The sequence below is a fragment of the Numida meleagris genome, chromosome 2 (assembly GCF_002078875.1).
Source record: "Numida meleagris isolate 19003 breed g44 Domestic line chromosome 2, NumMel1.0, whole genome shotgun sequence".
In the NCBI taxonomy this organism is placed as follows: domain Eukaryota; kingdom Metazoa; phylum Chordata; class Aves; order Galliformes; family Numididae; genus Numida; species Numida meleagris.
Genome location: NC_034410.1, coordinates 106,439,840 through 106,454,993, shown reverse-complemented (window position 1 = coordinate 106,454,993; position 15,154 = coordinate 106,439,840). Strand labels below are relative to the sequence as shown.

At 40.8% G+C, this 15,154-nt stretch overlaps 1 protein-coding gene across 1 annotated transcript; it reads right to left on the bottom strand.

Moving 5' to 3' along the window:
* MCM4 (minichromosome maintenance complex component 4) lies at positions 3,980-14,943 on the bottom strand. Its single transcript, XM_021388242.1, has 16 exons — positions 14,504-14,943; positions 14,275-14,430; positions 13,298-13,461; positions 13,113-13,211; positions 12,891-12,986; positions 12,690-12,785; positions 12,093-12,231; positions 11,429-11,649; positions 10,784-10,904; positions 8,745-9,004; positions 6,816-7,181; positions 6,383-6,510; positions 5,566-5,773; positions 5,010-5,238; positions 4,759-4,892; positions 3,980-4,435 (listed from the first exon to the last, which is right to left on the bottom strand). Exons 1-16 carry the CDS (start codon positions 14,571-14,573, stop codon positions 4,343-4,345), a joined length of 2,580 nt encoding a protein of 859 aa, XP_021243917.1. The 5' UTR covers positions 14,574-14,943; the 3' UTR covers positions 3,980-4,342.

The window sequence follows — 15,154 nt, the reverse complement described above, 5'->3', positions numbered from 1 at the left end:
GTTCTTTGGAGGCTAAAAGATGAGCTGAGAATTAGCTGCCTCCCCTTTCTTTACCTTTCCTGCTTAGATGTATATGAATTGAAAAGCAAAGCTGAGATACTATGCAACTAAAACTGAGTTAAGGTTACAAATAGCACAGGTAGACAGCTTAGCTTTACATTATTGTTAGAGATTGGAAGCTCAACTCACTCAATGGACATTACATAGATTAGATACCTAGGCTTGATTCTGTCTTAATTCTTTCTGGCCTTAAATTTTGGATATAGTAATGTCTGGTTATGTCCTGGAACAGTATTTGCATTCTCTTGCTTATAGTCTGGATCACAGAATCACAGAATTGTAGGGGTTGGAAGGGACCTCTAAAGATCATCAAGTCCAGCCCCCCTGCAAAGCAGGCCCACTACAGCAGGCTACACAGGTAGGTGTCCAGGCAGGTCTTGAATATCACCAGAGAAGGAGAATCCACAACCTCTCTGGGCAGCCTGTTCCAGTGCTCCGTCACCCTCACAGTGAAGAATTTCCTTTGCATATTGGTGCAGAACTTAATATGCTCGAGTTCATGGCCATTTCCCCTTGTTCTGTCCCCACAGACCGCTGAAAAGTGGTTGGCCATGTCTCTTTGACTCCCACACTTAAGATATTTATAAACTTTAATAAGATCACCTCTGAGTCTTCTTTTCTCAAGGCTGAACAGACCCTGTTCGCTCAGCCTTTCCTCATAGGGGAGATGCTCCAGGCCCTTTATCATCTTTGTGGCCCTCTGCTGGACTCTCCAGGAGATTACCTCCCTTGACCTGCTGGCCACGCTCCTTTTAATGCACCCCAGGATCCCATTGGCCTTCTTGGCCACCAGGGCACACTGCTGGCCCATCACCAACCTGTCATCCACCAGGGTTCTGGTGCTTCTGAAAAAGATTGGCAACTGGGAAATGCTTCTGGTTTACAATAACTAGAACTGGTAAGGAAGTCTTCCCTAGCTCCTCATTCAGCAAGCTTATGTGACCATTTCTTCCTTGGGTGAGAAATGCCACACTCCGAAGGTTGTCACAGTTACTTCTTTTGGTGAGTGAGGAGGAAATGACACTTGAGTACTGCATACAGCATTGGGCAGGATTAAGGACTATAGTAATAAAGTGCTTCAGGGATCAACACCATATGCAATAATAATTATATCAATAGGTTTTCTGCTCAGTTTCTGTGACTACTGGAATACTTTTTCATAGTAGAGAGTCCAAAGATACCAGTTAGAAGGGGAACCTAGCTGTGGTTATTCTATAGAGTAACTGTACTCTTGAAGCCTTACTATTTCAAATAAGTGGGTTTTTGGTTTTGAGCACTAAATAATTCAAGATGGTGTTTGTAAGGCAGCCATACAATCTGAGAATTGGCTGACAGCTTCCATATTGACTGTCAGTTTACCTTATGAATGATGAATCCTATGCTTTTTAAGTAAACATTGTGTGTATTTTTACAAGATCATGTGTGGTCTCACAGTCAGAAACAAACAACTGCAAAATGATTACTTCCTTCAGTCCATAGCGTGTATCCAGATGGTAAATTACACAGCAGCTCTAAGATAATGACGTTACAAAAACATACTCCACAAGTTAGAATCGAACCATTTCCCTGACCAGCTATTTAACATACAATCTTCAGTAACTGTACTGAAGATTCTTCTTCTTTTCCAGTGATAATCCTGGAAGTTTAAGAGCCTTCTAGAAAGACAAAACTGGAATTCCAGAGTGACTGCCAAAATTAAGACTAAAGCTTGATGAAGTTGAGAAGAACAAGGTCTTAAGGAATACACACATTATCTCAAGTGTGATGGGTGGGGGATAGTCTTGACAGGTCACGCTCACTTAGGACTTCACACTACCTGCTCCTATTGAAGCGCCTAACAAAACTGGTCATGTCTAGGATCAGTCACTTCCCATTTAAGTCTGTGACAGCAGAGAAATAAAGTACCCACTTTGAAACCATTAGTAGTGGTAGCAAGCAACATTTTTTTAGTCTCTTACCCTGTATTAGTTTTCACACTCCTAGAGTAGCTGGTGACTGCTTTGTGAGCTAGAAAATTAGAAGTGCACCTGTGTAGATCATCTTAAACCACTTTTAGAGGTCATAGTTTATTACAGATCATTTCTGCCAGTAGGCTTATAACTTTTTTATATCTTCTTCAGTATGTACAGAAGACTGTTGTTTCTAACGTTAAGAGTATCAAATTTTGGGCATGCTATTTTCCCCAGTTGTAATCTTCAAATGACTTGGATTTAAATGAGTTTAACTATTGACAGCACGTATAAATATAAACAAATAAAGCAACAACTTAGGACATATTCTATTGCATAGAATAAGGAAAATATTCACAAATTTGCTAAGTAAATGATTTATATCTTTCTTATGCTTTCTGTACATTTCATGCTATGGGAGCGTTTAAGATTTGGAAATCAGTTTTTCCTCTAACCAAGACTGTTTACAAGCATTTCCATTCTGTATCTACCTAACTATAAAGTGGCACTTGCTCTCCTTGCTAATTAGAGCAAACTCAACAAACCCTGAAAATGAGTTTTGTCAGGTACTACATACAAGCTTTAAGAGCCACCTAGTGGGATTTTTATGCAAGTGACACTGTATACGCCAAACAACATAATCTGATTCACCTTTTTTTTAATAAAACCGAACAGTTCTCTTAATGGAGCTGAAATCTGGTTTACAGAGAACTATTTACTCCTTTCTTCAATTTCCTAGAATACTTCATTTTGTGGATAAACAATTCAATTTACATTTGGAATCGGATAAACAGCTTAATTTCTGTTCCACAGGAAGTTTCCATACTGGCAAGCAATTTTAACTTGAGTAAACTGATGCTGTAAGCCAGATGCTTTACTGTATTTGAATCTCTGGGCTTTGTTTGTGCATGTCTTTAAAAGAAAAAAAAAACTTTCAAAAACTAGGAAGTGTAATTAACAAAATGTTACAGTGCTGTTCCAACTGACAAAGGGAGGTACCAAAAAGAAAGGTTTGTAAACTGGTGCATTATTTGATGGATCAAGTAATGTAAATGGAAAAATTATGCAAGCCATAGCTTTCAAAAGTTAAGCGAGAAGTAACTGCTTAGAACTCAGTCTCACATAAAAGGCAACTAAAATAAAGGTACATTACACCAGAGAAATGAGAGGGCATGTGAGAATACTTTTGAAGATACATAGCTAATAAAATGGCAGAGAATGAAATAAGATCCATAGACCAGATGACATTCGAGAATCTGACTCCAGCATTTAAGGGAGTTTGAAATTGTATTAAACCAGTGCTTCTGACATCCGTCACATTTTTAACTGGGATAGAAGGAAAGTTGTTCCTTTGCACTGAAAGCGAATCACTGAAAGTTCAGCTACAGTGAAATGAACACTATTTTGCTCCTAACAAGCCAGTAGCAAGAAATGTTAGGTTGTAAGGTGCCCCTTTTCAAATGATACAAGTTCACTTAATCTCTGTTGGAAGCAGTGGTACAGGAGTGCACAGTGCAGGAGGGCAACCCTTTTAACCTGAAATAGCTAAGTAAGCAGTTGAGATGAGCACAGTGCTGTCTGCACTGAAGTGAATTAGAGAACTCTTCTGTTAGTTCAGCTGTTTAAACTGTAGCAGTGATTGACATGCAGTAGGTGAGAGCACACATACCTACCCAGCTGAAACAGGAGAAGATTCTCCAGCCATGCAATACTGTAACCTTGTTCTTTCAGGACTTACCCATCCTTATTGTAATGCCAGGTGGTATCTTAATTTAGCCAGTCATAATTAAGATTACATTAAGAAACTTTCAAGTTTCAAGTAGAAGATACCTGTCTTTTTATTGTGAGGATACTAACACAGAAGTACATGAGTCTTGTACTTCTGTACATGTACAACATGTCATGCTCTCAAAGATTTCTAGTAGCAATTACAAATCTTAAATCTAAGTGTTTATCACCAGATATGCATATAGGCTTTTAAATCAAATAACTTTATTACAGATAAGAGCAAAGTCAAACTGCATTTATCAGAGTCATTTATGATGAATTTTTACAATTCAATTTGAAATGCGTACAATGGTATTAGCATGTTCTACAAAACATAAAAACACAGCAATAAAATACTAGTAATTACATTTGCTCAAATGTAAATAGCATTATTCAACTAAAGCGTTCAAGACCTTCATAATGGTTACTACTCTATCAGCACAAGAGATTAAGTGGCACTTATAGCAAGTGATAGAGTCCCCAAACTTGAAGATCTTGCAGGCTGCCAGCACTGTATGGAAGATGAAGTAAAAGCCACAACAACTGGCTTGCAAGGAAGGACTAACTTACAGCAATCTAACAGTTTTTCCAGTCACAGTCAAGAAGTCATCATCAGCCAAGGCACGAAGTGCTTCATCGAACATCTCCTTAGTGACAGCCTTAAAGAGAAGAGATCAGTCAAGTAAGATGGAGGGAAACCAACAAAAACAACCAAAATACCTTACTTCTTCCCACTTCTCTTACCAAGGTTCCTTCCCTTCCCCATAAATTTGAATATATTGTTCTGTAATTTAGATCTGGCCTGGAACCCTGTAGCCGAGTTGTTTTTTTCTTGTCTTCTGAGGTGACAGACTCAGAAATCAAAGCTTATGCAGTGGAACTGGAGTCAAATTAACAATGTGATTTGAGGACATGTTGATGTTGATTTGGAAAAGCACCATGCTTTTATATTAATGAGGAAAAAAAAAAGCAGGAAACTTACTGTGTCAGACTGTGCTCGGAGATCCTCAAAAAGCTGCTGATACTTCAAAGCTGGTGTTTTACCCTTGGACTGGATAAGCTTCCTCAAGGCTTGAGCCAACTCTTCTTTCCGCTTACGAGCAGTTGCACTCATTCCTTGTAACAAGAAAATAATCACCTTTTAGAAATAAGCTATGGAGGAGAGGTTAAGTTACATTTAAAAATGACAAAAGCCTCCAAACATCCCAGTTTTATCACTACAAAAACACAGACCTGTAGTGAGAATGGATATGTCTACAATGCCAGTCCTTGGGTCAGTAGCAGACTGCTTCAGGGCTTCCCGATGGAGGCGTTTTGCTTCTTCTACATCAATGGTTTCAACTTTCTCAGAAAAGCGTACTTTAGCATGGGCTTCTGCCAGTCGGATCAGAGACTCGAGTTGTCGAGGATATGCAGAAACCATTCCCCTGCCACTTCCAATCTTCCTCATGTCCACGTATGCCTGAAAAGAAGACAGGCATCAACTAGTTCAGTAAATCCTGTTACTGCCCTTATTTACAAGTCTCTTTCATCCCTTGTTTGTTAGCCCTGACTGTCAGCAATCGTGGAAAGCCCCATGCTTCAAACATGATAAAAATCAAGCCAACACCTCAAAAAGTAACCTAAGGATTAGAGTACAGAATTACTTCCATTACGAATCCCTCTTTCCTTTAAAAACCTGGTGATTTTTAGAGGTTTTTGATAGATAGGAAACATAAATAGTTGGGCATTTTGCCCTTCTTGAGAAGTCAGCTGAGACTTGGAACACTCTTAACAGCAATTACTTTACCTCAATAAGGGCTTGGCTTGCTTCCTCGCTTAATCTGGGATTTATATAACTGCGAGCAAAGGCAATGTAATCCCTCAGTACTGCCATGTCCATGTACTCCTCCTCCAACTTTTCTTCACTTTGGTAGTACAGTGAAACTAAGTGGCGAGCAAGACGCCTGTCATAGGCTTCATCACGTGGATCCAACATTAAAAAGATCAAGTCAAATCTGAATGGGATAAGAATCAAGTATTAGCGTGTATACTTTCCTGCAATTTTTAGTTGTTTGTTTTATGGTTTTTCACTTCACAATTAGAGATACTATGGTAAATGGAGGGTGCTCTTAACTGAAAAGGTATTTTTTCCTCAAGCTCATATAAATACAAGATGTCACAGAATTGCAGGTGGTGGAAGAGACCTGAAGAGATCATCCACCCCCAAATCACAGTTTGGATTTGCTTTCAACATAGGCACTTTGAAGACAAGATAGTGCAAGTTCCCTAATCATCAGTGTTTCACTTCAAACTTGTATGGGGTTAAGAAAATCATGCTGGATTTCTGTTCAAGTTATCAACTACTGCAAGGTTCAGGGTAACTCCTCCAGAAGATGATCACGAGACTAGGGGGAAGAAAAAAAAAGAAGCCAGCAAAAAAAACACAACCAAAACAAAAATAAAGAGATCTACAGATCTCATGAGATCTTCTGTTCAAGATGAATATACTAGAAGGCAGTTCTCCACTCATACAGAAGATGCAATTCTGATTCTACCATACTGAATCCTTTTCACGACGTGTAACGTCTCAAAAATGAGACATGCAAGGAGGAGGTGTTCAGTACCTTGATAACAACGTGTGAGGAAGCTGGATGTTTTCAATAGTAGTCTTTTTTGGATTCCATTGTGATTCTATAGGGTTAGCTGCTGCTAGAATAGATGTACGAGCATTCAGTTGACAAATGATTCCAGCCTGTCAAAATGAAAAAGCAGTTCTGAATCCAGAAACTTCATAGGATCAGTGTTATTTAATGGGTTCCATCATCTAAAACTTCACTGCAGAAACCTTTTAGAGTAAAGCAAGAAGCAAAGCATCTGGAAATAATACAGTTTATGCTAAGAACACGGCTTTCCTACATACATGAGATGTTACATAATTTAGGATTGATTCACTGACAACACTAGGAAAGCACGAACCCTTGTTCTGGTAACTTTTTGGTTTCAACTACTGTGAGCTGATGCTTAGGACAAAGAATCTGGACTTAAGCAGACATCTACCTTTGCAATGGAGAGAGTCTGTTGTTCCATTACTTCGTGAAGTACTGATCTTGTGCTTTCATTCATTTTATCAAACTCATCAATGCAGCAAATGCCATTATCGCTAAGTACTAGAGCGCCTGTCTGAAGAACCAGCTGCCGAGTTTCTGGATCCTTCATCACATACGCAGTAAGACCAACTGCACTTGAGCCTTTCCCAGAGGTGTACTGGCCTCGAGGAACCAGGTTATACACATACTGGAGCAGCTGGGATTTACTAGTGCCAGGATCACCACAGAGAAGAATGTTGATCTCTGCACGGAAGTTGCCTCTTCCCGTGTGAGTGAAATCCTTTCTCGATCCTCCAAAGAGCTGAAGTAGAATACCCTGGAAAAAAACCAGACATGCTCTTTGAAGTCAAAATATCAACTCCTGTATAGTTAACAGCCAATCTAACTGTTGCATTCAACCATCTATTGAACTGAAACAGCTAAAATAAATGATAGGAAAGAAAACACTCAAAAGCTTTCTTTGTAAGTCTAAAACGATTCTTCCTTTATAAATATCTTCAAGTTAATTACATATAGTTAAATTACTAGGGACAACATAGCTTCCAATTGAAGTTTCAAGCTAGATTTCTCCATATCTATTCCAAAATATATACAATCAATTTCAGTAGTCAATTCCGCAGATAACTGGAAGGCCAGAACAGACTATTGTTTATGCTGAGGCTATACTTAATCTAGGACCACAGTATTATTACCTCTTTTGTGTCATCAAAAAAATTGCTGTATCAGCTTTTTATTCTAGACAAAAATCAAGCATCATTTTCTTCTAAGAAAAAAGAAAAAAACATGTTCACAAAAGTACTTAAAGTTCTTTAGATGCACAAAAATTAAGTGTTTAAGGTTTTTATTTCTTTGGAATTTACCAGTACTTTCACCTTTATATGTCCTGAAGAAAGTCTACAACTGCAGCACTTGTAAGGAAATAAAAGCAACTAATATCTAACATTGTGACAATACTGAAATTTTTAGTATAAACATAGGCTTCTAAGCTTATGAGTAAGGTATAATTATTGAGGAGGTGGCTTTTTTTTCTCCCAGATTTATTAGACTGAAAATCCATTACTTTCCACTATTTTTTATATATATTTATATTTTATAAATTTATATATGAATATATATATTTTCCCCCAGCAGCATAAATATGCTAAAAAGTCAATAAAAAGAAGTGATAGTCAATGGCAAGTACATGGCAGCTGGCAAAAACAGGGGAAAAAAAAAAGTACTTCATGGAACGGTTCTGTACAATTTCTTTCAGCACAGAAAACTTACAGCAAAGGCATGGAGCGACCCGTTCATATTAGTTCTCGGGTACTTCCAAGTATTAAAGAAAGAAGTTTGGGATGTTTCTGTGAAGATTTGGTCTGAACTTGAAGACTGTCCCTCAGTGAAGGGTCCCAAGCTTTTCTCAACTCTTATACCTAGCTGCCTACATCTGATGCACCGTATTAGTTTGATGAGGAGGTAACAAAAAATAGAAAAGACATTTCAGGAAAAAAAATCATTGTCTTGAATTTAAACCTCCTGCCTTACCAGCAGCCCATAAACTATGATAATGCACACACCTGTGAAGAAAAATACATGAATTTAAAGAGAACTGTTGCAGTGCCTAATTATAATTTGAGACACGCTATTGAGTGTGGTTTGTTCTCCCAGTTCTGCTGTCCTCCCACCTTTTCAACATCTTCCCTTGAATTGAGTCCTGAACACAATAATAACCAACTCTATCCTGACGATTCTTAGTTTTAAGACCGCTCGAGATCCAGTGTTGTTCTGGTTGTTGGTTGGTTTTTTTTTAATTTTCAAGTCTCATTTCTGTAGCAAATAATTAAGTGTACTTGCACTTCAGCAATGTTTTACAAGCAAAATACAGAATTCACTTTACCTTTTTGATATCTTCATGCTCATAGATACTTGGAGCTAGTGCTGAAGAAAGTCTCTCATATATGTCTGCTTTGGTAGACAGCTCTTTTAAAAGTTCCACACGTTCCTCTGTAAACATTTTTTGCTCCGTTTCCTCATCAACACCATGCAGGCGTTTTGAATCAGTCTTGCGATAGTGTATGACATCAATGTGGGTTTTATAGACAGATTTTACAACGCTGACCCTCGGATTAACTCGAATGGGGACTGCCCTGTAGATACCTAAACACAATTAATGACAGCATTAGATAAAAGAAACATGTTAACTCTCAAACTGAAAATTTTACATTTTTCCTTTGCAAAGTAAAGCTTTTCAAAATGGATGACTTCAATCAGTTTATTTCCCTCTACCAGTAAGTCACCTGGAAGATGATGGAATATACTTAAGTTGTCTGCACCTTGGCTTTTCTGAGTATATGTTCAGCATTCCTTTCAAAAGCGTTCTCAACAATGAAAATGCTTACGTGTTTTTGAAAGAAGAAAACTGAAGGCTAGATGCCTTTGGAAGTCCTGCTACTAAAAAAAGTCTGAAGTCAGGACCTAAGTGCCAAATTTAACAACAGGTTTATAATGTATAATGGCTGGTAGTACAGCAGTTGTTTTAAGGCAGTGCTTTTTTAAGATGTAGTTGAAATATTACAAGGCCTATTTATTCTCTGTTATCACTCTCCTGACTGCAGACACTATTTAAGATGCTTCCTCCTTCTTACCTACGTTCTCAGAAGCACAGAATCCAGAATTGTCAAGGTCAGAATGGACCTCTGCAGATTGTCTAGTCTAGCCGGGGACTCAAACTGGAATCAGCTAGAGGACACTGACTACAGCTGTGTCATGTTTTGACCACCTCCAAGGGTAGAGTCTTAACAGTCTCTTTGGACAACCTGTTCCAAGGCTTGACCATCCAAACATGAATAAAAAACACCTTCTCCTTAAGCTTTATTAGAATTTCCTGGAGTGAAAATGAAAGTGCCCATTTCCTGATGCATTGCATTGAGCACCACTGTGAAGAGTCTGTCTCTCAGGTCTTCATAACCCAGCATGTGTAAGCACACAGTAAGGTACCCTTAGCCTTCTCCAAGCTTAACAGTCCCAACTATCTCAGCCTTTCCTTATACAACAGTCTTCAGTTCTAAAAAAAAAATAAAATAAAATAAAAAATAAAAAAATCACATCCCTTCACTGCATTCACACCAGTATGTCCAAGCCTCTCATGCACTGGAAAGCCAGTGTTCCAAGTGCGGGGTCACCAGTGCTGAGCAGAGGGGAAGGGATCACTTCCCTTGACCTGCTGGCAATGCCCCTATGTGCATCCCAGGAAGGTGTTGGCTGAATGGCAAAACAGTAAGCTGGTTTGTTGAATACCTTCCTAGGGGACAAGATGATGATATTGACTGGCCTGTAGTTGCCTAGGTCAACCCCCTTGCCATAGGTGTGACATCCAGTCCCTAAGTAACCTTCCCCAGTGTTCACGGCCTTTCAAGGATAATTGAATGGAGATGCAAATACACTGGCCAGCTCCTTTAGCACTTGTGGGTGCATCCTATCAAGTCTTGTTCTGCACATTCTCATTCACCACAGCTCCTGTAAGTACATCTGCTTGTAAAACTATGCTATCTGAACCTGTGAAACGACTTACTGAAAGTCTTTGGAATTGTTCCCACCCATTTTATGGTTTCCCTAGCTGATCTAGTTTTGAGTGAAGCCCCACAAATATCTGAAATGCCCAACAGAAGACTGAAGATGGCAGATTATAGCTGCAGGGGATACACACAAACATCTGGAAAGAAGGAAGCCTTTTGCATTGTAAATACTAAAGCTACAAACAAGCAAACATAGGTTGTGATATGCAAGTTAGATTACATTTCGATTTCACAGAATTTGTTGTATGCGTTACTTACTCTGTGTAAGAAGTGTTCAACTGCCAGACAAACATACTCTAAATAGATTAAACTACTACAATTCAGTTAAAAAAGAAGATGCAAATAATCAAGTAAATTTCACCTGTGACATTAACTCTATCGCCTGGTTGAACTTTATCAACAAGGTCATTATGAGCAAACAGTGCAACTGTATGAGGTGTCTGTCCAGCTGGCATATCTTCAGGAGATTCCTGCAGTTTGATCTAGTAAAAACAAACAGAACCAAAAAGTTAAATGTCCAAAAAAAAAAAAAACCAACTGTATACAAGGCATACAAGATCTTGTATTATCACAGCTTTCTGCATCATTTTCAATTAGAAATGTTGATCAAGAGCAAAACAACTCCTCCCCAACAGCAAAACTGATTACTAATAAAAAAAGACAGTGAAAACGAAAATTGTTCGTTATTACTGATATGGCTAAAATGTTGTTAATAGACAAGGCTCATCTAGTCCCGATATAGGTGGGTGTACTGTGTACAAAGAGGGTTCCATTTGGAAAAATTAAGATGTATATACATTTCATTTAACCCTTTCAGTGTATTTCTTCCCCCAGCTTATACACTCACTAAATCCTTTTCATATGTGAGAAGGGAGAAAAACATTTGTCAAATTTCAAAGCCTCCCTTCTCAAGATGCATACTTCCATGCTGCTGCTGCTATTAGGGAGAGGGGAAGCAAAAACTGGAAGCAAGTTTCGTTTCAGCCAATATCAAAGCGCAACATACCATCTGTTTGTCAGAAAACATGGATCTGTTGTGAATCAGGGCCATGCTGTGTGTTGTGTTACAGTTCTTGCACACTGATGGTTCAGCAATCCTGCCGCGATCAATTTCTACTCTTGTGGTGAACGCGCAGACCTGGCACTTAAAGAATGCTTCTTGCATCTCAGGAATTAACTGGGAACTCCTGATGACCATACCACTGATGGTGATAAGTTGATCAATGTCTACAAAATACAGATACTTTTATCATCACATCACAATCTTAAATTTAAAATAGCATTCAAAGATTCATGTCCTGTTAGTTTTCACGTGGGAAGCGGACATCCAGTTAGATATCACTATTTTGTCATAGACAAAACAAAAATAGTCATAACTGTATAGTACAATTATACTAGTCAAAATGAGTATTCATACAAAATAGTCTTCTGCTATTGCAGAAGTAAGAATGTAGGTAGCTGATGACAGGAAGATTTCCTTTACAGCTATGTTCTCCATTTGGGCTCTACAGCATTCGATTCCAAAGCAGACATAGGTAAAATGAATGACAGTGGTCTGGATGGACCACAAGTCCAGTTTTAAGTAGTCTTTAGATAATGTCTGTGTTAGCATTCAATAAATTTATGTAAATCCTTCAGATCGTTTTCTAATATGGCAATTACAAGTTTACCTTCAGGGTTTAGGCTTCTCATATTCCTGGTCTTCAGTGCATTGTACGGCCGTACTTGAATTTGATGTTCTAATATGGAATCAGGATAGCGATCAAAAAAGATCTCATTGGCAGCCATGTCAAACGTTGGGATAACTTCCTGCATAAAATTGGTAGGAACAGTTAAGCTTAGACCACCATGCACTAACAAACCACAAGCCTCACAGAATATTTCTGCATAATACATCTTAAAGTACTGTTGATCAGCCAGGAATGTCAAAAAAACTAAACAAAAAACCCCACCACAGTTGGCATTTTCCTACACAGCAGGCAGCTTACTGTTAAATCAGGTTTATCTATTTGACTGTTGCAAAGGCAAAAGAAACGATGCAGCTGTTAACTGCAGTTTAACAGCTAATTTTATTTAGATATTTATTAGATACCTCCCACAAGATCTAAAACCTTTTAACTGCTATGAAATAAGACATTAAAATGAAGAAGTGGAAAATACAGATTACAGTAAACATAGAAATTACAGACTGCATTTAAACAAAAATGTTCATAAACAGAAAGATGTAAAGGTCACTTAACAGCCAGTAAACAAGTGCAGTACTTCACCTGAGGATAGCAGATGAGCTGCCTGTAAAGATTTTCGTCAAATGCTCTTAGATGGTCACAATTTACATTCAGAAATGGTTCCCCAACCATATTAATCTGCAAGATATTTGAAAATAAACGTTTAGCTCGACAGCAAATTAGGCTAGGAAAAAGAAAAAACAAAACCCAAAGACATATCTCATTTTTCTACATTAGAAGTACCTCTTCAAGTCGTTGCATATAGCGTGGCTGGTTGAGATCCAAGCCAATGTCTTCATCCTCTTTTGCCAGTGGATCAATGAAACGCTGAAGAAATTTCTGGACATCAGAGATGACAGGAAAAAATGAATTCAATTGGGATGTACACACCCTTAGTTTGTATGAAGTCGAACTAACGTGCAAGACAAACTAGCTTTTCATTAAAAAAGAATGTCACTCACTTACCTGGAACTTTTCTTTGCAGGAGGCTACATTAACATCTGTTCCCCAGATAACAAGCCTTTGTCCAAGAGATTGTTCAGCTGTGACTAGATCCTCAGCCGGCTGCAGAAAAAAAAATGAAGCGTACACAAATACAGGAAGCTGTTCTGACAGGAACTGTCAGACACAAACCGGAGGTATCCACCTACCCCATCTGAGTGCAGGTCGACCTGCCTGGCCTTGCGGACAGAGCCGAGGTCGGGCCGCTGCCTGACGGGTGTCCCCCGCACACCGCTGCGCGGCGTGCCTTCCACCCGGGAGCTGGGCGTGCCATAAGTCAGCGGTGAGCTGATATCGAAGTCCAGAGGAATAGCTGCGAAGAGAGTGCTGGATCAGGGCTACCAAGCCATCGCTTTACACTGAAAGCAGGACTAAAACTCTGCCTGTGTATTTCTGACTTATTCTTCTAAGTCTGCTGCCGCCAAATGAACAGTAAAGAATTCCTGCCTAACATCTAATCTAAATCTCCCTTCTTTTAGTTTAAAGCCATTCCCCCTTGTCCTACCGCTCTTAGAGCATGTAAAAAGTCAGTCAAGCTCCTGCATGTAAGCTCCCTTCAAGTACTAGAAGGCTGCAATGAAGTCTTCCCACAGCCTTCTCCAGGCTGAACAAGCCCAACTCTCTCAAGCTCGTAGAGGTGCTTCAGGCCTCTGATCATCCTTTGTGGCCCTCCTCTGGATCCTCTCCAACAGCTCCGCATCTTTTTTTTGCTGGGGGCCCCAGACCTGGACACAGTACTCCAGATGGGGCCTTACAAGTGTAGAGCGGGAGGGGACGATCATCCCCCTGCCCTGCTGCAACCCCTCTTCTGACAAACCACAAGCTATAGGAAGTGACTTTAAAGCAAGACTACGTTTTGAAAGTACATTGCTGCTTAAGCATAGCATCCAAATGCAGTTTTTCATTTGCAGCAAACGCATTTTCCAGTGCTTTGGTAGCTGCAGGGTGATGCAACTGACAATTACCAGGTACTCTCACTACAAAAAAAAAAAAAAAAAAAAGAAAAAGAAAAAAGAAAAAAACATTGCAAAGGCAGAAGTTCTCAAAACCAACACGGCAACATATTAACGAGCACACAGCCCCCTCTCGCTGCCCAGTTCCAACCCGACCGACGAAGGGAACGCACCCGAATGGCGGAACTGCGGGGGACTGGAGAAGAGGGCGTCGGGAGCGCGGGGGCTCTGCTCGGCGGGCGGGGAGGTGGGCAGCGGCTGCAGCTCTCCGGTGGAAGCGGAGTCATCCGGGCGGCGCCTCTGCGACGGAGGGGAGCGAGCATCTTGCGCTGCGGGACACGAGCGGCGCGGTCAGGGACTCGCCCCCTCCCCTTGGCCTCCACCCCAGCCCCCAGCACTTACGGGTCGGCGGGTTGCTGCCTCGCCCGCGCTTGCCGCGCCGGCGGCTGGGGGTAGAGGCGGGCGACGACATAGTGCTGTTACAACGGTCCTACCGCGGGAGAGGAGCACTAGCGGCGTCTGGACCCCAAAATGGCGGCACTCCCCCCACTATACGCCGCACACCACCGATCCCGCACCGCTGCACCCCGCAGACCGGAGAACTCCCGCGCCACCAGAGTCACGTGGCCGCGCTCTCGCGGGCTTTCTGGCCAATGGGTGCGCGCAGTGGCAGCGGGATCTCCCACCTGACAGGGAAAAGGGGGAGCTCGGTCCGCAGAAGGGAAGGAGGAAGGAGGTGATCCCACCGGGCCCTCGGGATCGCGGTGTTGTCCTGCCTCAAGGCTTACAGTGCCGGCAGCAGCACGATGCGCGCCGCTTGCCGTACCACGGAATATAAATCCTCGTGTCTAGAATGGCGCATCCCCCCTCAGCCCGGAGTGGTACCGCCCACAGTTGATCAAGTTTCGCGGCAAAACGAGTCCTGCGGGCGGGGCGAGCTGGGGGGAGCAGTCCATTCTTTGCGAAGATGGAAGAGCGGTGTTTGGGCGTCGCTATAGACAATTTTCCGGAGAGAGAATAATCCCGCGTAGCCTCTCTTCACACGTCCTTGCA

Coding starts and splice junctions, on each gene's coding strand:
- MCM4 (XM_021388242.1), bottom strand. CDS start 14,573: ATGTCGTCGCCCGCCTCTACCCCCAGCCGCCGGCGCGGCAAGCGCGGG. Junction 12,786..12,890: donor ATATGCAACGACTTGAAGAG/GTACTTCTAATG, acceptor AATATCTTGCAG/ATTAATATGGTTGGGGAACC. Junction 11,650..12,092: donor GAGAAGCCTAAACCCTGAAG/GTAAACTTGTAA, acceptor TGTATTTTGTAG/ACATTGATCAACTTATCACC.